Raw genomic sequence first — 27,057 nt, 5'->3', positions numbered from 1 at the left:
TAAAGCTAACAGAATTCTTGGCTTCATATCTAGAAGTATAAATAATAGAAGTTCTCAGGTTGCTCTTCAACTCTATATATCCTTGGTTAAGCCTCATTTAGACTATGCTGCTCAGTTCTGGTCACCGTATTACAGAATGGATATAAATGCTCTGGAAAACGTACAGAGGAGGATGACAAAGTCGATCCCATGTATCAGAAATCTTCCATGTGAGGATAGACTGAGGGCCCTGAATCTGCACTCTCTCAAAAGGCGTAGAATTAGGGGGGATATGATCGAGGTGTATAAATGGAAAACAGGAATAAATAATGGGGATGTAAATAGCGTGCTGAAAATTTCCAGCCAAGACAGGACTCGCAGCAGTGGTTTCAAGTTGGAAAAATTCAGATTCAGGAAGGATATAGGAAAGCACTGGTTTGGTAATAGAATCGTGGATGAGTGGAACAAACTCTCGAGTAGTTATTCAGGCTAAAAAGTTGTGTAGTTTTAAAAATAGGTTAGATAAATACATGAGTGGGTGTGGGTGGGTGTGAGTTGGACCTGACTAGCTTGTGCTGCTGGGTCTGGTGCAGTGCTCCATCCTTGAGTTTAGGTGACCAGACTGAGTGGGTCATTGGGCTAATCTGGGGGGGGGGGGTCATTGGGCTAATCCGGGGGGGGGGTCATTGAGCTAATCCGGGGGGGGACATGGACCTGCTCCACATGAGTCTAGGCCTGTTGCAGTGTTCCTTCTTTCTTATGTTCTTATGTTGCAGACCTTTGCACTTTCTCTAATTTCTTGACGTGTTTGACCAGGTGTGGTTCCAGACTGGTGCTGCATATTTCAATATGGGCCTGACATACACTGTGTACAGAATCTTGAACGTTTCCTTACTGAGGTGTTGGAATGCTATTCTTAGGTTTGCCAGACACCCATATGTTGCAGCAGTTATCTAGTTGATGTGCACCTCAGGAGATGTGCGTGGTATTTTACTCATCCCAAGATCCTTTTCCTTGAATGATGTTTGCAGCCTTTGGCCCCCTAGCCTGTACTCCATGTGTGGTCTTCTTTGCTCTTCTTTGATCTTCATGACTTTGCATTTGGTGGGGTTAAATTCCAGGAGCCAGTTGCTGGACAAGGCTTGCAGTCTGTCCAGGTCTCTTTGTAGTCCTGCCTGATCCTTATCCGATTTAATTCTTCTCATTAACTTCTCATTACCAAAACTGTTGTCCAGAGGGCTGAGGAAGGGTTGTTGAGGTGGTTCGGACATGTAGAGAGAATGGAGCGAAACAGAATGACTTCAAGAGTGTATCAGTCTGTAGTGGAAGGAAGGCGGGGTAGGGGTCGGCCTAGGAAAGGTTGGAGAGACGGGGTAAATGAGGTTTTGTGTGCGAGGGGCTTGGACTTCCAGCAGGCATGCGTGAGCGTGTTTGATAGGAGTGAATGGAGACAAATGGTTTTTAATACTTGACGTGCTGTTGGAGTGTGAGCAAAGTAACATTTATGAAGGGGTTCAGGGAAACCGGCAGGCCGGACTTGAGTCCTGGAGATGGGAAGTACAGTGCCTGCACTCTGAAGGAGGGGTGTTAATGTTGCAGTTTAAAAACTGTAGTGTAAAGCACCCTTCTGGCAAGACAGTGATGGAGTAAATGATGGTGAAAGTTTTTCTTTTTCGGGCCACCCTGCCTTGGTGGGAATCGGCCAGTGTGATAATAAAAAAAAAATAATAAAAATAACTTCACATCATCTGCAAAAGAGAACACTTCTGAGTTTATCCATTCCATCATGTCATTCACATATGCCAGAAACAGCACCAGTCCTAGGACTGATCTCTGTGGAACCCCACTCATCACAGGCGCCCATTCTGACACCTCGTCACGTACCATGACTCGATGCCTCCCTGTCGGAAATTCTCTGCTCGATTGCAGTGCCTTTCCTGTTATGCATGCCTGATCCTCTAGCTTTTGCACTAATCTCTTGTATGAAACTATGTCATAAGCCTTCTTGTTGTCCAAGAAAATGCAATCTTCCCACCCCTCTCTTTCTTGTCTTCTGTTACCTTGTCATAAAACTCCAGTAGGTTTGTGACACAGGGTTTCCCTTCCCTGAAACCATGCTGGTTGTCCTGTATAAGCTTGTTCCTTTCTAGGTGCTCCACCACACTCCTGATAATCTTCTCCATGGCTTTGCATACTATACATGTCAGTGACACTAGTCTGTAGTTTAATGCCTCATGTCTATCTCCTTTCTTAAGAATTAGGGCTACATTTGCCATTTTCTACACACCAGGTAATTGCCCAATTTTAGTGGATCTGTTGAAGATTGTTGTTAGAGGCACAAATAGCTCCTCTGTTCCCTCTCTAAAGACCCATGGAGAGATGTTGTCTAGTCCCATCATCTTTGAGGTATCTAGTTCATTCACGCACATACACACATGTGTGTGTGTGTGCATTCATGCATATGTACGTACTCGCCTAATTTTGGTTGCAGGGTCAAGTCATAGCTCCTGGCCCCGCCTCTTCACTGGTCGCTTGTAGGTCCACTCTCTCCTTACTCCATGAGCTTTATCATACCTCTTCTTAAAGCTGTGTATGGATCCTGCCTCCACTATATCACTTTCCAGACTATTAATAATAATAACTTTATTTTCACAAGTGCATGTACAAGGTATACAGGCCTGGCCAACATCAATGATATAATACTATACAGAAAGCCCCTTGTTATGCAGAGTATTTCAGGCCAATTAGGTAAATTTTGTCCCAGGATTCAACCCACACCAGTTGACTAACACCCAGGTACCCATTTTACTGATGGTTGAACAGGGACAAACAGGTGTAAGGAAACGCCCAGTATTACCACCCTCGCTGGGGATTGAACCTAGGACCCTCAGCATGTAAAGCAAGAGCTTTGCCTACCAGGCCACTGGCCACCCACTTCCTGGCAACTCTGTGACTGAAGAAATACTTCCTAACATCCCTGTGACTCATCTGAGTCTTCAGCTTCCAACTGTGACCCTTCGTTGCTGTGTCCCATCTCTGAAATACTATCCTGTTCCTATCCACCTTGTCAATTCCTCTCAGTATTTTATATATCGTTATCATGTCCCCACTATCCCTCCTGTCTTCCAGTGTTGTCAGGTCGATTTCTCTTATCTTCTCATCGTGGGACATGCTCCTTAGCTCTGGGGCTAATCTTGTTGCAAACCTTTGCACTTTCTATAATTTCCTGACTATTTTTTTTTTCTTTGTGCGTGTGTGCATTCACACACAAAACCATGGGGGGGAGTTGAATGATAGCTCTAGGTCTTTCATGTTGCAATTCAGCACATCAGAAGTTTGCATTGTTGCAGAAAAAAAGGAGGGGCCAATAGAGTGAATGAAGACAAATAGTTTTTGGGACCTGACAAACTGTTGGAGTGTGAGCAGGGTAATATTTTGTGAAGGGATTCCAGGAAACTCATTAATCGCACTTGAGTCCTGGAGGTGGGAATTACAATACCTGCACTTTAAAGGAGGGGTTAGGGATATTGGCTGTTTAGAGTGACATCTAAACTGTAATATCTAAGCACCTCTTCAAAGACAGTACGTATGAATGATGGTAAAAGTGTTTATTTCTTTTTTGGGTTACCCTGCTTCCTGGGAGATGGCCGACTTGTTAAAAAAAAGGAGGGGGGGATTATTTACTATTTTTTTTTTTTAACAACTCGGCCGTCTCCCACCGAGGCAGGGTGACCCAAAAAGAAAGAAAATCCCTCAAAAAGAAAATACTTTCATCATCATTCAACACTTTCACCTCACTCATACATAATCACTGTCTTTGCAGAGACACCCAGATACAACAGTTTAGAAGCATATACTATAAACATATATAACATATCCCTTCAAACTGCCAATATCCCAAACCCCCTCCTTTAAAGTGCAGGCATTGTACTTCCCATTTCCATTACTCAAGTCTGGTTATATAAAAATAACCAGTTTCCCTGAACCCCTTCACTAAATATTACCCTGCTTACACTCCAACAGCTCATCAGGTCTCAAAAACCATTCATCTCCATTCATTCCTATCTAACATGCTCATACATGCTTGCTGGAAGTCCAAGCCCTTCACCCACAAAACCTCCTTTATCCCTTCCCTTCAACCTTTTCGAGGACAACCCCTACCCCGCCTTCCATCCCCCACAGATTTATGTGCTCTCCATGTCATTCTACTTTGATCCACTCTCTCTAAATGATCAAACCACCTCAACAACCCCTCTTAAGCCCTCTGACTAATAATTTTATTAACTCCACACCTTCTCCTAATTTCCACACTCCAAATTCTCTGCATAATATTTACACCACACATTGCCCTTAGACAGGACATCTCCACTGCCTCCAACCACCTCTTCACTGCAGCAGTTACAACCCAGGCTTCACACCCATATAAGAGTGTTGGTACCACTATTCTTTCATACATTCCCTTCTTTGCCTCCATCGATAACGTTTTTTTTTTTTTTTTGTCTCCATATATACCTCAACGCACCACTCATCTTTTTTCCTTTATCAATTCTGTGGCTAACCTCATCCTTCATAAACCCATCCGCTGACATGTCAACTCCCAAATATCTGAAAACATTCACTTCTTCCATACTCCCTCTCTCCAATGTGATATCCAATTTTTCTTTAATAAATCATTTGATACCCTCATCAGCTTACTCTTATCTATGAACATTAAAATGGTATAAAATACTGACAGGTTGTTAGGTAAGACACATATGCAACAGTTAGGTATCTTTATTATGAAACGTTTCGCCTACACAGTAGGCTTCTTCAGTCAAGTACAGAAAAGTTGATAGAAGCAGAAGATACTTGAAGACGATGTAATCAGTCCATCACCCTTAAAGTTTTGAGGTGGTCAGTCCCTCAGTCTGGAGAAGAGCATTGTTCCATAGTATGAAACAATATGGAGATGAAGTGACAGGATGGAGCTTTTTATAGCGCCAAGAGGTGAGACGTAGGCCACTAGGAGAGGTAAGAACTCAGATGTTGAGAGGTCAGGATTTGAGGCTGGATTTGAGAGGGACCTGACCTCTCAACATCTGAGTTCTTACCTCTCCTAGTGGCCTACGTCTCACCTCTTGGCGCTATAAAAAGCTCCATCCTGTCACTTCATCTCCATATTGTTTCATACTATGGAACAATGCTCTTCTCCAGACTGAGGGACTGACCACCTCAAAACTTTAAGGGTGATGGACTGATTACATCGTCTTCAAGTATCTTCTGCTTCTATCAACTTTTCTGTACTTGACTGAAGAAGCCTACTGTGTAGGCGAAACGTTTCATAATAAAGATACCTAACTGTTGCATATGTGTCTTAACTTACTCTATCTATGTTCACTTTCAACTTTCTACATATACACACCCTCCCAAACTCATCCACTAACGTTTGCAACGTTTCTTTAGAATCTCTCATAAGCACAGTATCATCAGCAAAAAGTAACTGTGTCAATTACCATTTTGTATTTGATTCCCCATAATTTAATCCCACCCCTCTCCCCAACACCCTAGCACTCTACAGCTTATTTATATATCACAATTCATCTAATTTCACCATCACTCAAGGAATGCACAACAGGTGCATCATTGTCAATGTTCAGCATTTCTTCGATGTCAGCTTCCTGTAACATCATTTGCACACAGTCAAGATGAGTGAAAGTTAAGACACACGTGCAACATCTGGATATCTTTATTGTAGACGTTTCGCCATCCAGTGGCTTTATCAATACAGATTCTAGGACATAATAGGAAGACAGTAGAACTATATACAAAAGATGAGGTAATCAGTCCCTCGGCCTTGGAGTTAGTGTTCACAGCATCGTGGTGGAGGAGAATCTGGAGCAAAGACAAGAAGACTGGCGGTTATATAGGCGTCAGTGGATAGGGACGGATAAAGCCACTGGATGGCGAAACGTCTACAATAAAGATATCCAGATGTCGCACATGTGTCTTAACTTTCATATTGTCGGTATTTTATACCTTTCTTGCACAACTTGTCAGACACTGCAACATCGTGGAATCTTGGTTCAGAGGACATCTACAAGACCTTCTTCACGGCTGCTGCAACTAACCCATCTCTTTGGGAAGGACCTACTTCCACTGGGGAATCCCGCCTACCAGTGACTTTGCCCTCGTCTGCTGCCCGTCCCTATCCACTGACGCCTATATAACAGCCAGTCTTCTTGTCTTTGCTCCTGATTCTCCTCCACCACGATGCTGTGAACACTAACTCCAAGGCCGAGGGACTGATTACCTCATCTTTTGTATATAGTTCTACTGTCTTCCTATTATGTCCTAGAATCTGTATTGATAAAGCCACTGGATGGCAAAACGTCTACAATAAAGATATCCAGATGTTGCACATGTGTCTTAACTTTCATATTGTCGGTATTTTATACCTTTCTTGCACAGTCAAGATGAGTAAATAGAATTGTCAACGCTTATTGCTTGGGTATGTTTATTCTGTTAGTGGGTTGGATCTGTGAAGGACCTGCCTAGTATGGGCCAACAGGCCTACTGCAGTGTTCCTCCTTTCTTATGTTATGTACCCACGACACCAATCATTCCCAGCCCCTCCCACTCATATATTTGTCCAGTCTCTTTCTAAAGCTACCCAAGGTTCTGTTGAAGCTAAAACCTTGGGTAGTTTCAAATTTAGGTTGGATAAATACACAAGTGAGAGGGGTTGGATTTGAGTGGGACTTGCACACGAGTAAATAGAATTATTTAAGCTTACTACCTGGGTTGCATTTATTATGTTAGTGGGCTGGATTTATGAAGGACCTGCCAAGTATGGGCCAACAGATCTGCTTCAGTGTTCCTCCTTTCTTATGTTTGCATGTTGATGAGTGGAACAATCTGCCTTGTTGAGTAGTTTCATATTTGTGTTGGATAAATACATGAGTGAGAGGGGTTGGATGTGAGTGGGACTTGCACACAAGTAAACAGAATTTTCAAAACTTATTGCTTGAGTAGCATTGAAAATTGAGTTAGGCAAATATTCTGTTAGTGGGATGGATTGTGAAGGACCTGCCTAGTATGGGCCAACAGGCCTGCTGCAGTGTATTATTATTAGTGATATGCATGTATTATTATAATAATAATAATATTAATTATTATTATTATTGTTAATTTAGGGAAGTGGAGCACAGATTCAGTTCTCTAGATCAAGAGCCCTTCACCAAGGAACCTCCCTTGAGGAGGAAGATCGCATCCTGAAATTTCATTCGTATCCACAAGCAAAAAATTGATTGAGTGACTGTTTGTATCCTGAAAAATTCGCTTGGCGGGGCATTTGTAAGCCAAGGTTCCACTGTACATTCATATATTAAACAACCATGGTGACTTTACACATCCCTGTCTAAGACCTACATACCCTAACCTGAGCCTCACTATCCTCATAAAAGCTCTTTACAGCATTTAGTAACTTACTACCTATTTCATATACAGTGGACCCCCGGCATTCGATGGCATCGGTATACGTTAAATCCAGTATTCGATACATTTTAACACAAAAATTTTGCCTCGTCACTCGTTAAAAAACCCGCCACACGCGATTCGTCCGGGACGCATCCACGTGAGTGCCAGTATTTACAAGCCAGCCAGTGTGCTCGCATCCAAGCATACATTCAGTACATTCCATATTATCAGTGTTTTTGGTGCTTGTTTGTGCAAAATAAGTCACCATGGGCCCCAAGAAAGCTAGTGCCAACCCTGTGGTAAAAAGGGTGAGAATTAGTATGGAAATTAAGAAAGATTTTGAAGGGTTTGGGGCTAACCCTGAGAAGCCTATGCCAGTTGTGGAATCCATTGTGCCTACTTCAAAAATTAAGGAAATGTGTGCAAAGTGGGTTGAAGTGCAAACCTTTATGGATGAAAATCATCCTAACACAGCTATTGCAAGCCGTGCTGGTGCTATTACAATGACAATGTTATGGCCCATTTTAGACAAATCTTAAAGGAACGGGAGGTACAGAGCTCTATGGACAGGTTTGTTGTGCGACAGAGGTCCAGTGACTCTCAAGCTGGTCCTAGTGGCATTAAAAGAAGAAGGGAAGTAACCCTGGAAAAGGACTTGATACCTCAAGTCCTAATGGAAGGGGATTCCCCTTCTAAACATTAACAACTTCGACACTCTCCCCTCCTCCCATCCCATCAATCATCACCAGATCTTCATTAAAGGTAAGTGTCATGTATTCTATTTTTAGTATAGTACTACTAACTGTGCATGTCTTCTTCAGTTTGTGTGCATTAAACTTAATATTTCATGTGGTAAAGCTTTTTTTTTTCATAGTACTTTTGGGCATCTTGCACGGATTAATTTGATTTCCATTATTTCTTATGGGGAAAATTAATTCGCCTTCCGATAATTTTGGCATACGATGAGCTCTCAGGAACGGATCAATATTGTATACCGGGGGTCCACTGTACTTGGAACATCTGCCACATTGCTCCCCTATCCACTCTATAATATGCCTTTTCTAAATCCATAAATGGAATGAAAACTTCCCTACCCTTATCTAAACACTGTTCACATAAATGCTTCAATGTAAACACTTGATCTACACATCCCCAACCCACTCTAAAACCTCCTTGCTCATCCGCAACCCTACTCTCTGTCTTACCTCTAATTCTTTCAATAATAACCCTACCATACACTTCCTGGTATACTCAGTAAACTTATTCCCTTATAATTTTTAGTCTCTTTTGTCCCCCTTCCCCTTATATAGAGGAACTATACATGTGTGAGTGTGGTGAAAGTGTTGAATGATGATGAAAGTATTTTCTTTTTGGGGATTTTCTTTCTTTTTTGGGTCACCCTGCCTCAGTGGGAGACGACCGACTTGTTGAAAAAAAAAAAAATACATGCTCTCTGCCAATATCTAGGTACCTTCCCCTCTTTCATACATTTATTAAACAAAAATGCCTACCACTCCAACACTGTATCCTCCCCCCTGCTTTGAACATTTCAGTCATGATCCCATCAGTTCCAGCTGCTTTACCCCCTTTCATTCTACGTAATGCCTCACACACCTCCCCCACACTCACATCCTGCTCTTCTTCACTCCTAAAAGATGTGATGAATGGTTTTGAAAACCGACAAGTTGAAGAATTGAGACACTTATGCAACACATGGGAATCTTTATTGAAGAAACGTTTCGCCACACAGTGGCTTCATCAGTCCAATACAAAGTAGAAATGGGTAAGGAGAGTAGAAGTATGAGGTAATCAGTCCCTCAACCTGGATTCGATGTGTTCAGTCCATCACTCTTGTAGTAAGTGCAGCATAGGGCCAGAGAGGTGGCTTATATACTGCGGTGAGATGAGTTGAAGCAGGAGGAGGCGGGATCTTAGTGGGACCTGCCACTAATGTAAGTAGGTCATCGTCCAAAGGTTTGGGCAAGCGTTGAAGTCTTTGTACCAAGATTCCATGATGTTGCAGTGTCTGACAGATGTGATGAATGGTTTTGAAAACCGACAAGTTGAAGAATTGAGACACTTATGCAACACATGGGAATCTTTATTGAAGAAACGTTTCGCCACACAGTGGCTTCATCAGTCCAATACAAAGTAGAAATGGGTAAGGAGAGTAGAAGTATGAGGTAATCAGTCCCTCAACCTGGATTCGATGTGTTCAGTCCATCACTCTTGTAGTAAGTGCAGCATAGGGCCAGAGAGGTGGCTTATATACTGCGGTGAGATGAGTTGCATAAGTGTCTCAATTCTTCAACTTGTCGGTTTTCAAAACCATTCATCACATCTGTCAGACACTGCAACATCATGGAATCTTGGTACAAAGACTTCAACGCTTGCCCAAACCTTTGGACGATGACCTACTTACATTAGTGGCAGGTCCCACTAAGATCCCGCCTCCTCCTGCTTCAACTCATCTCACCGCAGTATATAAGCCACCTCTCTGGCCCTATGCTGCACTTACTACAAGAGTGATGGACTGAACACATCGAATCCAGGTTGAGGGACTGATTACCTCATACTTCTACTCTCCTTACCCATTTCTACTTTGTATTGGACTGATGAAGCCACTGTGTGGTGAAACATTCCCATGTGTTGCATAAGTGTCTCAACACTCCTAAAAGATGTTATACCTCCCTGGCCAGTGCACGAAATTACTGCCTCCCTTACTTCAGCGTCATTTAAAAGTTCCTCAAAATATTCCTGCCATCTACCCAATACCTCCAGCTCCCCATCTACTAACTCCCCTACTCTGTTTTTAACTGATAAAGCCATTCGTTCCCTAGCTTTTCTTAACTTGTTTATCTCGCTCCAAAAATTTTCTTATTTTCATCAAAATTTCTTGACAGTGCCTCTCCCACTCTATCATCTGCTCTCCTTTTGCACTCTCTCACCACTCTCTTCACCTTTCTTTTACTCTCCATATACAGTGGACTCTCGCATTCTGTTGGCATCACATAACGTTAAATCCGCATACCGATACATTTTATCACTAAAATTTTGCCTCGCATACCGCTAAAAAACTCGCTCAATGCTATTCGTCCGAGATGCTTCTAATGTGCGGCCTGAGCCAGCTTCACATGTTCTGCCGGTGGCATTGTTTACAAGCCAGCCTTCACGGTAACATCCAAGCATACAATCGGAACATTTCGTATTATTACAGCGTGTTTGGTGATTTCATCTGCAAAATAAGTGACCATGGGCCCCAGCTGTTGCTGGATCAGTCAGCTGTTGCTGGATCAGTCAGCTGTTGCTGGACCAGTCAGCTGTTGCTGGATCAGTCAACTGTTGCTGGACCAGTCAGCTGTTGCTGGATCAGTCAGCTGTTGCTGGATCAGTCAGCTGTTGCTGGATCAGTCAGCTGTTGCTGGACCAGTCAGCTGTTGCTGGACCAGTCAGCTGTTGCTGGATCAGTCAGCTGTTGCTGGATCAGTCACCTGTTGCTGGATCAGTCAGCTGTTGCTGGATCAGTCACCTGTTGCTGGACCAGTCACCTGTTGCTGGACCAGTCAGCTGTTGCTGGATCAGTCAGCTGTTGCTGGATCAGTCAGCTGTTGCTGGATCAGTCAGCTGTTGCTGGATCAGTCAGCTGTTGCTGGACCAGTCAGCTGTTGCTGGATCAGTCAGCTGTTGCTGGATCAGTCAGCTGTTGCTGGATCAGTCAGCTGTTGCTGAATCAGTCAGCTGTTGCTGGATCAGTCAGCTGCTGCTGCACCACGGTCAGCTGCTGTTGCACCATCAGCTGTTTCTGAACATGACTCGTCCCAAACCTGTCGGTTCAGCCTGAGCGCCTGCCTTGCCGTCATTGTTTACAAGCCAGGGTGGCCGGTTGCATGCATACATTCGATACATTTTGTATTATTCCATTATTTATAGTGCTTGTAACTGCTAAATAAGCCACCATAGGCCCAAAGAAAGCTTCTAGTGCCAACCCTGTGGTAAAAAGGGTGATAAATACTATCGTACCACAGTCAGCTGCTGCTGCACCACGGTCAGCTGATAAATTGGACCAGTCAGCTGTTGCTGCACCATGGTCAGCTGTTGCTGCACCACAGCTGCTGCTGCACCATGGTCAGCTGCACCACAGCTGTTGTTGTTGCTGCACCACCATCAGCTGTATTACTCGAAGATGTGGAGAGAGTGTTGTTGGTGTGGCTTAACGTGAAACAATTACCGAGAAACGATTAACCCCGGAGGGTTAGCCACCCAGGATAACCCAAGTCAGTCAGTGCATCATCGAGGACTCTCTAACTTATTTCCATTGGGGTCCTTAATCTTGTCTCCCAGGATGCAACCCACACCAGTCGACTAACACCCAGGTGAACAGGGAAAAACGCCTGGAACTAGTGCTCATATTGGTGAATTTAAAGCCAGCAAAGGTTGGTTTGAGAGATTTAAGAATCATAGTGGCATACACAGTGTGATAAGGCCTGTTCTGGAAGAAAATGCCAAACAGGACCTACAGTACTCAGGAGGAAAAGGCACTCCCAGGACACACTGTCTCATCAGTCATTGCTGCATCTTCAATAAAGGTAAGTGTCATTTATTTTTCATTTAGTAGAGTAGTACATGCACAATATATACTGTGCATGTACTACTCTACTATTGTGCATGTATCCTTCTCTTTGTGTGTAGGAAAATGTATATTTCGTGTGGTAAATTTTTTTTTTTCATACTTTTGGGTGTCTTGCACGGATTAATTTGATTTCCATTATTTCTTATGGGGAAAATTAATTCGCATAACGATAATTTCGCATAACAATGAGCGTTCATGAACGGATTAATATCGTTATGCGGGGGTCCACTGTAATCTGCTCTTCTTTCATCACTTCTTCTTTGTAAAAACCTCTTATAAGTTACCTTTTTCTCTTATATCACACCCTTTACTTTATCATTCCACCAATCACTCCTCTTTCCTCCTACACCCACACTCCTATAGCCACAAACTTTTGCCCCACATTCTAATACTGCATTTTTAAAACTATTCCAACCCTCTTCAACCCCCCCATCACTACTCATATTTGCACTAGCCCACCTTTCTGCCAATAGTTGCTTAAATCTCACCCTAACTTCCTCCTCCCTTAGTTTATACACTTTCACCTCTCTTACTTGCTGTTGCCATTTTCCTCTTGTCCCATCTATCTCTTACTCTGTAGCTACAACTAAATAATGATCTGATATATCAGTTGTTCCTCGATAAACATGTACATCCTGGAGCCTGCCCATCAACCTTTTATCCACCAATACATAATCTAACAAACTACTTTCATTTTGTGCTATATCATACCTTGTAGTATACTTATTTATCCTCTTTTTCATAAAATATGTATTATTACAAATCCTCTTTCTACACATAGCTCAGTTAAAGGCTCCCTATTTTCATTTACCCCTGGCACCCCAAATTTACCTACTACAGTACTCCCTCCACAACATTTTTACCCACTTTAGCATTGAAATCCCCAACCACAAGTACTCTCACACTTGGTTCAAAACTCTCCACACATTCACTCAACTTTTCCCAAAAATCTCTCTCTCTCCTCTATACTTCTCTGTTCTCCAGGTACATAAACACTTACCATAACCCACTTTTCACATCCAAGCCTTATTTTACTCTTCATAATCCTTGAATTTTCCTGCCATAACTTATCCTTCAATATTATTATTATTATTATTATTATTATTATTATTATTATTATTATTATTATTATTATTATTATTATTATTATTATTACATGTATTATCATCAGCATCTTCATCATCATCATCCTGGAAAGATTGAGTGAATGTGTCTTCTTTGGGTCACCCTGCCTTGGCAGGAGATGGCTGTTGAGTTAATATAAATAATATATTCAGAATTGTGTTTCAACACACATTTTTCATACTCCAGACTCATTAGTGGTTTAAACACATTTTCTTTTTTGCAGCCTCTTGTGTTCATAGTGCCCACATCAGTAATGTTCCTGTACTTCTTAGTAAAGCGTGATAGAACCGAGCTGTGTCAAGGACTTCTTGCACTCTCACTAGCCCTTGGGTTGAATGGGGTCATCACTAATATCATCAAACTCATTGTTGGTACGTTCTAAAATTAATAATTGTTGTGTTTGCAAACTAGCAGATTAACGATATGTAGTACTATAAGAAAATGACAGATTAACAAAAAGTGTTGAAAAGTCAGTCATTTTATTGAACAGGGATTAAATAATGCACTTTTCAAATTAATTGAGGTACTCTACTGTATCTGTTAATTTGGGGATGTTTGATTCTTTTTTTGATTTATTATACTGCATTGCAGTAGTCTGTATATCAGTTTTCATTAAGAATGTACTTCATTTTACCTCTGTTGTTGCTTCAAATATGTACTGTATTTATAACCTTTGATATACCTTTGAAGAGTTTCGAGAGTTTCTCTACTCTCTGAGCCCGGCCATGGACCAGGCTCGTCTGGTGCTTGCCTGGTCAACCAGGCTGTTGCTGCTGGGGGCCCGCTGCCCCACATATCCATTACAGCCTAGTTGATCTGGCACCTGGTGGAGGTACTTGTCCAGTTTCCTCTTGAAGGCTTCTACACTGGTTCCAGCTGTGTTTTGGGATGATATCTTCTGGTAAGATGTTGAAAAGTCTGGAACCCTGGATGTTGATACAGTGTTCCCTTATTGTCCCCACCGCATCTCTGCTCCTCACTGGGTTTATTTTACACTTCCTCCCATATCTCTCATTCCAGTATGTTGTTATGGCAGTGGGCAGATTTGGGACCAGGCCCTCGAGTACTTTCCAGGTATATTATCATGTATCTCTCCTCCATTCCAATGAGTACATGTTCAAGACTTGAATGTGTTCCCAGTAATTTAGGTGTTTTACTGGCTCAGTGTGAACCGTAAACGCTCTCTGTATTTGTTCCAGCTCTGATATTTCTCCTGCTTTGAATGGGGCCGTCAGCACTGAGCAGTATTCTAAGTGAGGGAGCACTAGCAGTTTGAAGAGTGTCACCATCGGCATTATTTCCCTTGTTTTGAAAGTTCTCAATACCCACCCTGTCATCTTCCTGGCTGTTGTGATCTTTGTCTTATTATGGTCTTTAAAAGAAAGGTCAGCTGATATAATTATTCCCAGGTCCTTGACACGTTCCTTTCGTTCTATTTAGTGACCCTCTTGAATTTTGTATATAGTGTTCCTTTTGAGTTCTTCATTCTTTCCATACCTAAGCAGCTGGAACTTATCACCATTGAATGTCATGTTGTTCTCCACTACCCACTGGAAAACCCTGCTTATGTCTTCCTGTAGTTTTTCAGTGTCCTCTACTGTAGTGACTTTCATGCTTATTTTAGTGTCATTTGCAAATGATGATACAAAAGTGTGCCAGGTGTTTTTATCTGTCTGCTATGAGGATGAGAAACAGCAGAGGTGCCAGGACAGTGCCTTGGGGCACTGAGCTTTTGACCTCATTGATGCTGGATCTTGCCCTGTTCACTACTACTTTTTGTGTTCTCTGTGTTAGGAACCCAAAAATCCACCTGCCTATTTTCCCCGTAATGCCCATGGCCCTCATTTTGTGCGCTATCACTCCATGATCGCATTTGTCAAACACCTTTGCAAAATCTCCATAATTCTGTCATAATGATTCAGCAACTGTGACATGCATGATCGTCCTGCTCTAAAGCTATGCTGGTTCGGGTTATGCTGGTTGTGCTGATCCATGAACTTTGTAATCTGCCGTCTCATCACTCTTTTGAAGACTTTTATGATTTGAGAAGTTAGGGCTACTGGTCTGTAATTTTTAGCTAGTGCTCTACTACCTCCCTTATGCAAAGGAGCTATGTCTACACTCTTTAAGGCCTCCAGTATTTCACCTTGATCTAAGCTCTTTCTCCAAAGAATACTGAGGGCTTGTGCTAGTGGTACTTTGCACTTCTTTATAAATAGAGCATCCATAAATCTGGTCCAGGTGCTGAGTGAGTGGGCATGTTTTCCATTTCTTTTTTGAAATCTATGGGATTTGTACTAATGTTAGTTAGCTGGTCTGTGCGGCCTTCTTCTGGAGTGAAAAATGTTTCTGCATTTTCTACCTTGCTGTCATTTAGTGGGTTACTGAACACCAATTCATACTGTTCTTTTAGGATTTCACTCATTTCCTGTTCATCGTCAGTATACGAATCTCCTCTCAATAATGATTCAATTCTACAGGTAGTTCTTAGCTTGGATTTTGCATATGAATAGAAATATTTTGGATTTCTTGCAGTATCCTGTATGGCCCTTTGTTCCCTTTGTACTTCTTTTGTTAGGTATGACATCCTAAGTTTTTGCTCTAATTCAGTGATCTCTCGGCTAAGACTATCTTACATCTTTTGCAGCATATTTGTGCTTTTTAGCAATTCAGTAACCCGTTTTCTTCTTATGTACCATCTCCTATGCTCTCTATATCTGATCTTCTGGGTTTCCTCAATGGTATGTGCTTCATACATACTTTGTATGGTTCTGTATTCAGCTTCTCTTTAAATATAATATCTATCCATTTTTTCTAAAATGATCTCAATTCTTACACCCATAGGTCGACCTCGACCAGATTTCTTTTATCGTTGCTTTCCGGAAGGACGTGAAGATCTTGATGATGTTACAGACATAGCTTCAGCATGTACCGGGGAGGCTGTAGCAATACAGGAGGGACGCAAGAGTTTTCCTAGCGGACATTCGTCTTGTAAGTGTTACCTCAGTCAGAGACTGGGTCAAATATGCTTGTCCAAATACTGTTCATCTAGTAAACCCTTGATTTAACAGACCTTTAATGAGCCAACATCTGAGTTACGAACGAGCTTCCCCGCCGCTTCTCCCTCAATCCACAACCTGCACACCTTGCTTGTTTATCTATGATTTCAGGCCTTAATTCCATGGACATCATCCTCTTTTGCTTCTCAGCACTGTCCTTTGCACTTACTTTCTTTCTTAGGACCCATGGTTAGGAAAAAGAAATATGGCAAAATAACTGTAAAAATGCAAGCAGAGCATGACAAAAATGCTTCCACAGCGAGGTAAACAGTGCACTGAGTTGGCGGCATTCTGAAGCTCTTGTTGTTGTTGCTATTATTATTATTATTATTATTATTATTATTATTTTTTATTATTATTATTATTAACACACTGGCCGATTCCCACCAAGGCAGGGTGGCCCGAAAAAGGAAAACTTTCACCATCATTCACTCCATCACTGTCTTGCCAGAAGGGTGCTTTACACTACAGTTTTTAAACTGCAACATTAACACCCCTCCTTTATTAATTTATTATTAATTTAGGGAACTGGAGTACAGATCTAATTCCCTGGATCAAGAGCCCTCACCTGCATCAAAGAACCTTGACAATGGTGAGGGGCTCTTGATCTAGGTAATTGAATCTGCGCTCCAGTTCCCTAAATTAATGACTCTGTGGTTTAAGTAGTAGGTTGGTAGACAGCAACCACCCAGGGAGGTACTACCGTTCTGCCAAGTGAGTGTAAAATGAAAGCCTGTAATTGTTTTTACATGATTGTAGGATTGCTGGTGTCATTTTTTTCTCGTAAACATGCAAGTTTTCAGGTATGCCTTGCTGCTTCTACTTACACTTAGGTCACACTAAATATACCTGTACACTTTTATGTATATGTACATACTCATCTGAGTTTTCTTTGATTTTATCTTAATAGTTCCTGTTTGTATTGCTTTTCCTTTTATATCCATGGGGAAGTGGAATAAGAATCTTTCCTCCGTAAGCCATGTGTGTTGTAAAAGTCAACTAAAATGCCTGGAACAGTGGGCTGGTAACCCCTTTTCCTGTATAGCCTACTAAAAGAAAAAGAAGAAAACCATCAAAGTGGGATGTTTGAATGTGCGTGGATGTTGTGCGAATGATAAAGAGGTGATTGTGGATGTTATGAATGAGAAGAAGCTGGATGTCCTAGCTTTAAGTGAAACAAAGCTGAAGGGGGTGGGGGAGTTTCAGTGGGGATTAGGTCAGGGGTTGCAAATAGAGTTAGAGCTAAAGAAGGAGTAGCAATAATTTTGAAGGATAAGTTACGGCAGGAAAAGAGGAAATATAAATGTATAAATTTAAGGATTATGTGGAGTAAAATAAGGGTTGGATGTGAAAAGCGGGTTATAGTAACCATTTATGCACCTACAGAAGAGAGAAGTGTAGAAGAGAAAGAGAGATTTTGGGAAATGTTGAGTGAGTGGGTGGGGAGTTTTAAACCAGGTGTGAGAGTACTTGTGGTTGGGGATTTCAGTGCTAAAGTGGGTAAAAATGTTGTGGAGGGAGTAGTAGGTAAATTTGGGGTGCCAGGGGTAATTGAAAATGGGGAGCCTTTAATTGAGCTAGTTTGTTAGATTATGTATTGGTGGATAAAAAGTTTGTGGGTACGCTTCAGGATGTACTTGTTTATAGAGAGGCAACTGATATATCGGATCATTATTTAGTTGTAGCTACAGTTAGAGTAAGAGATAGATGGGACAAGGAAAATGGCAACAGCAAGTAAGAGAGAGGTGAAAGTGTATAAACTAAGGGAGGAGGAAACTAGGGTGAGTATAAGCAACTATTGGCAGAAAGGTGGGCTAGTGCAAGTCTGAGTAGTGGGGGGGTTGAAGAGGGTTGGAATAGTTTTAAAATTGCAGTATTAGTGTTATTGCTGTTCTTGCTGCTGAACAGTGGTTTAGTGCCGATGAAGGTAGCGTAGGTATCAATAATACGGCCGTGGACTAGGTTGGCTTTAATTGGATAGGAGTGAGTACACAACGGGCAGTGTGAGGGAGTGACCGCAAGCCAGTCCGTGGAGGGGGAGCACTTGTGTCTGTCAAGTCGGTCGGCCTAGGAGTGAGAGCGGCTGGGCTGAGCCTCCCACTGACCTGGGTGAGCCTACAGAGGGCAGCACCTAAATGCCGCGAAATATGAACTAGTCAGAGCAGACAGCTAGGCTGTGTGTTCTGACAGTACAGGCTGTCTACATTTGCTCGGCCACGCACCTCGCATCGTCTCGACGTGACAATACTGGTGGGCCCGTAGGTATAAAGGAATTACGTACACTAGCTACCCCAGAGAGGGACTGGCTTTCGCTCACTAGTAAATCAAAAATGGACATAAAAATGCAACAGGCAAAAAAAAACTCTCCCAACTAGGGGAAGAGAAAACTGGTTTGCCCGCGCTGTTTCATCGAGGAGAGAGTCCGGAGACGTCAGCACTGGAACTAAAATCTATATACAGGTTATCCGCAGGGCTGAACATCAGTTGACCACTCGTCTACGAACGTTGTTGCACCCTCACATCTGCAAACAATGACTGACAGTAGCATTTCCTAAGGTGTGACATGTGACTCAGAGGGCAGCACTGCCCTGACCGTAATACAGGCTCTTTTTTTTTTATATGTATATATAAAAACACTGGGTGCACATACCTACAATAATACTACATCCATGGAATTTATTACACTCTGGGTACCCTTCTAAAAGTATTTACATAATTACATGATGTTGTCCACCCTGACTCCATTATCGACTAGCTATACAATGTGTGTGCATTTATACCCATTTCTGCAAGCAAACAATTAGCATAACTAGCGTAGGAGTCGGACAAGTCAGTAGGTACGTCAATGTCACAGAAATGTACTGTTGTCCTGGGTCGCAGGCCATAAGTATGGAGCCTTACTGGGCCGTCTTCCGTACCAGTAGTAGTGGGAGAAGGGATAGACGGGTTGTCCCTAGCATTAGTCTGATTGTGGCGTTGCAACGCACGCGCCTCCAGCTCTGCTTCAGCCTGCATATGGTCCACATACTTCATGTGATCAAGGTGGGCTTCCTTGATAGTTCCCGTAGCAATCTCCCTCACCTCGAACTTATTGCCACGGAGCTGTCGTAGGACACGGTAAGGACCCACAAACTTTGGGACAAGTTTGTGCATACCTGGGGTCTGCACTGGGTTGAGCAACATAACTTTGCAACCTGGTTCCACTTTGCTTTCCTTGGTGCGGGCATTGCGCTCAGACGTGAACCTATCAGTAGCTTTCATAAGGTTCTCTCATACCCGCTGGAAGACAAGCTGCGTTGTCCTCATCTTTACTACACTGGGGTTATCAGTATCGTAAGTAGGTCTAGGTGGAGCAAACAGAATTTCATATGGTAAGCGCTTGTCATAGCCATACAAAGCAAAATGAGGTGTCTCACCGATCGAGCTGTTGAGGGAGGAATTTAATGTACACTGAACATCTGGGATAGCCTCATCCCATGTAGTACAACTTGGGTTAACGGTTACTCTGAGCACCTCCAGGACTTTGCGATTTGTACGTTCAGCAAGACCATTACTCGCAGGGTGGCGTGGAGCTACTGGCGCTTGATGAATGTTGAATCTGGAGCAAAGATCCTGCATTATGCCATTTATAAACTCAGACCCATTGTCTGACAGAAGGACACGTGGGCAAGTATGACGAAGAACAACATGCTCACAGAAAGCACTAGCGACCGTTTCGGCGGTTTTATCAGGAATGGGTACTAATTCACTGTACCGTGTCAAGGTATCTACCATTACAAGCAGGTGCTTATTTCCCTTCTCCGAGGTCGAGAAGTTCGTCAACAGGTCAACAGAAGTTCTCTCCCAGGGCTCCTTTGTAATGGGATACTTTAGAATGGGGTTAGGACCTGTAATGGTACCCTTGTGCTGTAGGCAAACAACACACTGGTGTACATGCTTGGCAATGTCCGCTGCCATCTTAGGCCAGAAATATTTCATTCGTGCCTGTTTGATACTGCGGTCCTTCCCGGGGTGCGCTACACCTGGGACATTGTGGATCAACCTAAGAGTAGCTGGTATCATGGACTCTGGTATCACCAGTTGGTATATGGTTCTGCCGGGGTCCACCAGCTGTGCAACACGGCACAGTACTCCTTGGTTGACCACCAAATCCTTCAGTGGAACGGGAGACTTGACCTGTAAGTCAACGTCCTCCTTGATCAGGAAACGAAGGACTGGAGACCACACAGGGTCCTGTCGTTGGGCTCTCTCGAGATCCTCAACAGAGAACGAATTGCCGACACTCACGAATGCTATATGCCTCGACAGGGCATCAGCTACAACATTTTGCTTACCTGGGACATAGCAAATTTCAGGGTTGTAGTCATTGAACGTGAGCGACCACCGAGCATGCTTTCCCGAGAGGTTCTTATTCGCAAAAAGGGCCAATAAGGGTAAATGATCTGTGTAAATCTTGATAGGATAATGATAGATGATATCCCGAAAATGACTCAGGGCCCATACAATGGCTAAAGCTTCTAGCTCTGTCACTGAATAATTGACTTCCGCTTTAGTAAGGACACGGCTAGCATAGGCAATAGGCTGTTGCTTACCATTAGATTCCTGTGACAAGACTGCACCGATGCCAACTTTGCTGGCATCAGTCGTCAAGGTAAATGCCTTGGTGAAATCAGGGAATCTAAGGGTTGGGGCTGATGTTAACTTGTTCTTAAGAATGACAAAAAGCTCATTCCTGATCACACGTCCACTCAAAAGGGGCATCCTTCTTGAGTAAGCGTGTCAGGGGTGCAGCAATGGTGGAGAAACCTGCGATAAAGGTGCGGTAGAAACCCGCCAGGCCTATGAAGGACCGGACTGCATCCGCCGTCATGGGTCTGGGGAATTTCTGCACGGCCGAGATTTTAGACTCGTCCGTCTTTATGCCATTCTGAGTCACTACGTGACCCAGAAATTTTATTTCCTTCCGGAGGAAATGACATTTGGAGAGCTTTACCTTAAGATTTGCCTGAGCTAGCCTGTCCAATACCCTGTCAAGTTTCTCAAGATGTGACGGGACATCTTGCGACATGACTATGAGATCATCCAGGTAGGCCATGAGCGTGCCACCTAGGAGGGTACGGAAAGTTGTCGTCATCAAACGACTAAATGTGATTGGGCTTCCGTGTAAGCCGAAGGGCATCCTCCTGAACTGGTAATGACCAGTTGGAGTAGAGAAAGCTGTCAACTCTTTGCTCTCATCATCGAGGGGGATCTGCCAGAACCCTTGAAGAAGATCAAGAGTTGAAAAGACCTTATTATCGCCAATGTTCTGCAACAGGTCGTTCAGAACTGGCAACGGGAAGCGGTCTGGGATGGTACATGCATTCAGTTTCCTGTAATCGATAACAGGGCGCCAGGTTCCGTCCTTCTTGGGGACCAGAATAAGGGGAGCATTCCACGGGGAAGTGGACTCCTCAATAACTCCATCACGGAGCATCCGTGTAATGAGTTCTTCAGCGAAGACTCTTTGCACATGTGGCAGGCGATACGCAGGTACGTAAATGGGTTTAGTACCTTTGTCAAGTGGAATATGGTGAGAGATCAGTGGGGTCAAACCCATTGACTCACCATCTAGTGCGACTGCAGAACGTGCACGATTGAGAACCTGGAGAAGTTTTGGGACCTCTTCAGGATAGTCTGTCAAAGCTAGATCATCTTCCTGCACTGGCCGGGTGTTGGAAGAGTCAGCAGCAGACTCGCCTGGGAGAACTGCACTCACAAGGAAGTCAGCTGGGGCTTCACCCTCCACTCTCACCGGGAGAGGGAATCTGACAAGGTCGACAAGTGAGGTATTCTTCCGCAGGGGAAATTCTTGACTATGCATGTTGACAACAAGGACTTGCAACTTACCACGTTGCACTGTGTGCAAGGATGGTTCAAGGGAGAGGCCCTTGACTCGGCACATGTCGTTGTCAACCAGCACATGGTCTCCTTCAAAAGCTCTGCTCACGTACACCGTAACAGGAGTGAGCGAGTTAGCTGACAAAGTGATGTCATACTTTGTACAAGCAGTAACTCTGCTCGCTGATGCCATGACACGAGTCAGACAGTCGCCTGCCGACAGGGATACTGCGGCTTGACAACTGCTGGTCTCTACAACAGCGTCAGAGTTAGAGTGAAGGTTAGACTGGGCGTCCCCAGACTGGGTTTCACTGGTAACTAAGCACTGATGGCCAGGAGGTGACGGGCAACGAGCTCTACTACGAGGTCGATCAGGACAAGAGACCGACCCCGGGGAGAATGTGCTATGGAAACCACCGGTTTCCAACGATTCTAGGCACTGTGCATACTCTGAGACAGAGTAGCACGTAGTGGATCCTAAGCGCACGCCCCAGAAGGGCACATCCACTCCGTTGAATTCTGCTTTCCACTCAGCTGGATCTAAGCGGATCCTAAGGTCTGCCATGGTTTTGAACCCTATGAGCAGGTCACCATGGAAAACAATACCATCTACGACTAAGAATTTTGCGGACAGCTTGTGACCCTGGACCACAAATTCTAACGTTGTATGACCACGAACCGTCAGCGGATTACCTGAGACTCCTCTCACGGTCTGAATGGCAGACGGCTCTGTCAACATGGCCGCGTGAAGGCCAATGTCTCGGAAAAAAGTGGAGCGGACAATATTAACCACCAAACCTGTATCTAGGAAAAGCTGGACAGGCTTATGGTGGACAGTGGACTCGATGAGCGGTCCGCACGGGTTGTCATACCGAACATGAAGGCATGACAGGCCGACGAAATCCCCAGAGTCACAGCTGCTTGAGGCTCGACGCTTGTTGACGAGGCTCGACCTGGAAGGTACGGTACGAGTCTCGGCAACAACGTCAAGACACTCTGTTTCCTCACTGTCGGCAAGCGTATCACTGCCCAGGGCGGCGAATGCATTGTGGACAGGGACGGAATACAGCGACTCCGACAGGGTTACTATGTCTTTTGCTGGTTTTGTGGATGCGCCTCTTCCCCCGAACTAGTGGAAGGGCTTCTATGAGCACGTGCATTGCGCGACGACTGCTTGCTCCACTCAGCTGACAGCATACTTCGCAGCTTGCGACACTCATGGGAGGTATGACTGGAAGTATTGTGGTACATACAGACTCCCTCGCGAGACTGAGCATGGGGACGGTGATGGTTACTTTGATACTGAGCGTGGGGACGGTTATGGTTACTTTGATACTGAGCGTGGGGACGGTTATGGTTACTTTGCGGGGACTTAGGTTTGTAACACTCCGATCGGTAGTGCCCTTGTTTGCCACAGTTGAAACAAGTTACTACACGCTTAGCGGGTGAGGTTGGGGGTGGCGTCTGCTGGCGACGTTTCGCCCTGGTCCAGGAAGTCGATGACTGCCTTTTTGTATGAGACTGACTTGTTACTGTGGTCAATATTTTTACTTAGGCGCGTGTTAGTGGGACTGGGGTTAGAAACTTTGTGGGCTGGCTGTCTGACAGCAGTGGCAAAAGTGACTTCCGGCTGCGACCGCGGGGTCACTGTGGACGGCGCCGGAAGGATGGGTATAGGATCATCCGCAAAGCGACAAACCTTGCCTTGCTCGGCAGGCGACTTGATCGCGTCAATGGCATCATATGCACCCAGGACGTCGTGCTGAGGGCCGAGTCCTAGCGCATCAATGGCACCTCGGAGGTTAGGGGGGGCATCCCTCCGCATGATGCCTACAGCCAGCATGGGGATGATGTCTTCAGCTTTAATACAGTTGTCACCATTCACCCACTTAGTGGTGCTGATGGCATCAGTAAAGTCTTTGGCGGCTTGCTCAAACCAGCAAATGCAAGCCAGGGGGCTTTCATGCCGGTATTGACATTCGGCCAAGACGCTGATAACGATGTCAATGTAATGGCGTTGGCGGCTACGCCGAAAGTAACGCCTAAATTCCTCCTCAGGTTCGCCCCAAGACCGAATCTTACAAACTCGATTGAGCCGCACAAAGGCACCTATATCATCCTGGGTGAGATCCACTGCTGCAACAGCAGCACGAATGTACTGTGTATCCGTGGGACTATCAAATAGAGCCTTAACAGTTGTCTCGACTGACTGCAGCCATGGCTCTAAACTATTTGAGCGACCGTCAAAAATAAGGGTCGGGTATGGACGATGAGCCGGCCCACTGGTGGTCGAGGCTTGAGCCACAAGTTGACCAACTGTCACGGGGGCTTCGATGCCCTGCCGCGTGTTCACGCTGGCTGAGGCACCATTGCTAGCACCAGCAGAAGCTGGACTAACGGCATGGCCACTGCGTGTCTTAGTCATGACGTCAATTGTTCAAATGCAAGCAGGTCACGAAGAGGGTAAACAGGTCAGAGCAAGAAATGGTATGCACTGGCTACAATTCAACACAGAGTCAGAGAGAACACAGCACCACAGTACTAGGTAAACTGCTTAGTGATGGAAATAATTTGAGCAAAACAACAACAAAAAAAAGAAATAGTGGTACACTCTGAAACACAAAATAAGAGATGTATGCAAGTGAATGAACTACAGGGAAGTGCACAAAATGAAGCTAAGGGTGGTCAATAATTTCACCAGGAGTCTGGCAACAAAATTTATGAAAAGGAGTTGAACTGTAAACACTGGTAGCAAAAATTGCACAAAAATTAAAATAAATCAGGTACTACACAACACTAAACTGTGCTGCAAGCACAGTTTAAAAATATTGCAGGTGCTAGCAGTTGCAAATTAGAATGCAAAAAAAAATAATTCACTTGCACAAAGGGAAGTTGACACAGCAAAGATATCAGAGAATGGGATTGTGCCAAAACTCACAGAAAAAAAAAATACACTGTATCAAAGAATGCTATATTGCACACAAAATAAAATTAATAAAAATGCAAATAATTAAAGTCAAGAATAGGGCAAAGGTTAACTGGTGTTAGCAGGGTGTACACTGGTGTTAGCAGGGTGTACACTGGCAAAACAAAAATTTCACAATCTCAAGGTCAAAATTAATGAACTTCACAAGTAATTTTGGTAATTAATGGTAAATAAGCAGGTTCCCAAAAATACACTCAATGACTTGGGTATACAAAATAGCAAAATGTAATGCACATAGGTGAATATTCACAGATAAAACATAGAATATATGTAGAGCAAATAAATGGGGAAACAGGAGAAAAGTGTAATAGGCTAGGCACAGATTGTATCACTGCAGGTAGAATAAACTAATACTTAAGTACTTGAAGATTACACTTATTAAAAAAGAAAAAAAACACTAACAAACAAAACAGTGCAGGGTTGTCAACAATCTGTGGCTAACTTGCAGGTGCAACTAACAAAATTAACAGCACACAGGAATTACTAGCAAACCGTGTGTGAGAGGTAAATTGTATAAATGGTTAACACTGAACAATTTAAATCAAGAATTGAGGTGCAAGAAGCAGAATAAAATACTGAAATTTAAAAATGTAGGAGTGCAAAATAAATGTACAAAATTTAAGAAGCTGTAGGTAAGTGGCAAAAAGTGCACTGATGACAAACTGAACAATTTACTGAAGTATGGCTTCAGTAACTGTAACTGTATTGGTGCAGGACAGCTAAATAATGTCACAAAATATTAGGAAATGCTAGGTAAGTCACTGTTTACTTAACTTTGAGTGCAGGAGATGGACGAAGGTACTGGGTGCTGCAGGTCCTGAAACTTTCAGTGATGCTCTAGTAACACTACACGCCTCGTAGCATTTGTATACTGCTATGGGGCTTCAATGTCGTAGGAAAAATTATCAGAATGAACTTGGGAAGAACAGGAAGACTGGGGTTACTCTGTGGAGGTATAAGATATGAGAGAGACATGGCTAACTCAGCGTGAGCCACAGCTGTGAGTGGTTTGTTTACACTGGCAAGCGTGTCTGGGCGCGCTGACTGACTGCGGCTTCAGCACACGGAGAACAAAACATTTACTGCACTACTCGAACGTGCTAAAAACAAGCTTAAGTGAAACTTAGAACTGGACGAGTAAGTTTTACTGTAACAAATCACTGGGGAAAACAGAACTGGTGATGAACTGGGAATGTAACAGCAAGGGAAAGAAAAAAAAAATTAAACTGGGCAACACAAAAAAAAACTGCACTGGCTGGAGATACGTAGACGCTGAGTAGTTGTAGACACTATGATGAGTCACGAGCCACTGTAGACGCTGAACTGAGCTGGCTTAGGGGCTAAGCCAACTGGGTTCCCACGTGGTTAAGCCAGGTAGAACTTCTTGGAGGAAACTGGGAAGAACACAACACACATGGACGGCGAGATGGACGTCGTTGCGTAGCAGAGAAGGCTGTAGAGGAGGCTGGTGTGTTTACACGCTGATTAGGGTATAAACCAACCCCAGAGCTGCCTCGTGGTCACGCGTGGAGCCACACGAAGCCAACACACTAAACGACCTCACCTCTACTTCTTGTAGCTGAGAAGGGCATAGGGACGCTGTAGGAGGCAGGAGAATGGTGCTGGAGAGAGTTGAAGGGCAGTAGAGAGGGTGATGAGGTGAACACGTGACTGCTAAGGCTGGAGATGACGCCGTGACGCCTATGTCCAGATTTTGTGGGAAAAATCTAGGACGAAGATCTATCTCAGGTCCCGTCAAGACGCTGGGAGTAACAGATAACTCTTTAGGCCAGCAGGTGCGTTGGATGACGACGGATGATGTTGACTGGCGTCGACCGATGGTGTTGACCCCTCCACCCTGAAGAGGCTCACAATGCCGTTGACTCTGCTGTCACCACTGTCATTGCTGTTCTTGCTGCTGAACAGCGGTTTAGTGCCGATGA

At 43.9% G+C, this 27,057-nt stretch overlaps 1 protein-coding gene across 9 annotated transcripts in view; it reads left to right on the top strand.

Annotated features, from left to right (window-relative positions):
- LOC128689088 (phospholipid phosphatase 5) overlaps positions 1 to 27,057 on the top strand; it is a 108,198-nt gene that overhangs the window by 50,217 nt on the left and 30,924 nt on the right. For 8 of the 9 annotated variants that reach the window (XM_053777174.2, XM_070087254.1, XM_070087255.1 and 5 more), the window contains 2 exons: positions 13,413 to 13,560; positions 16,034 to 16,180. In XM_053777174.2, the coding sequence (XP_053633149.2) occupies positions 13,413 to 13,560; positions 16,034 to 16,180 (295 nt within the window). Of the gene's footprint in view, positions 1 to 11,518; positions 12,021 to 13,412; positions 13,561 to 16,033; positions 16,181 to 27,057 lie in introns of those variants that run through there. The other variant, XM_070087259.1, reaches the window with a different exon arrangement.

Source organism: Cherax quadricarinatus, chromosome 21 (assembly GCF_038502225.1).
Source record: "Cherax quadricarinatus isolate ZL_2023a chromosome 21, ASM3850222v1, whole genome shotgun sequence".
In the NCBI taxonomy this organism is placed as follows: Eukaryota; Metazoa; Arthropoda; class Malacostraca; order Decapoda; family Parastacidae; genus Cherax; species Cherax quadricarinatus.
Note: the sequence above shows the minus strand (reverse complement) of the source record. Positions and strands in the feature narration are given on the sequence as shown.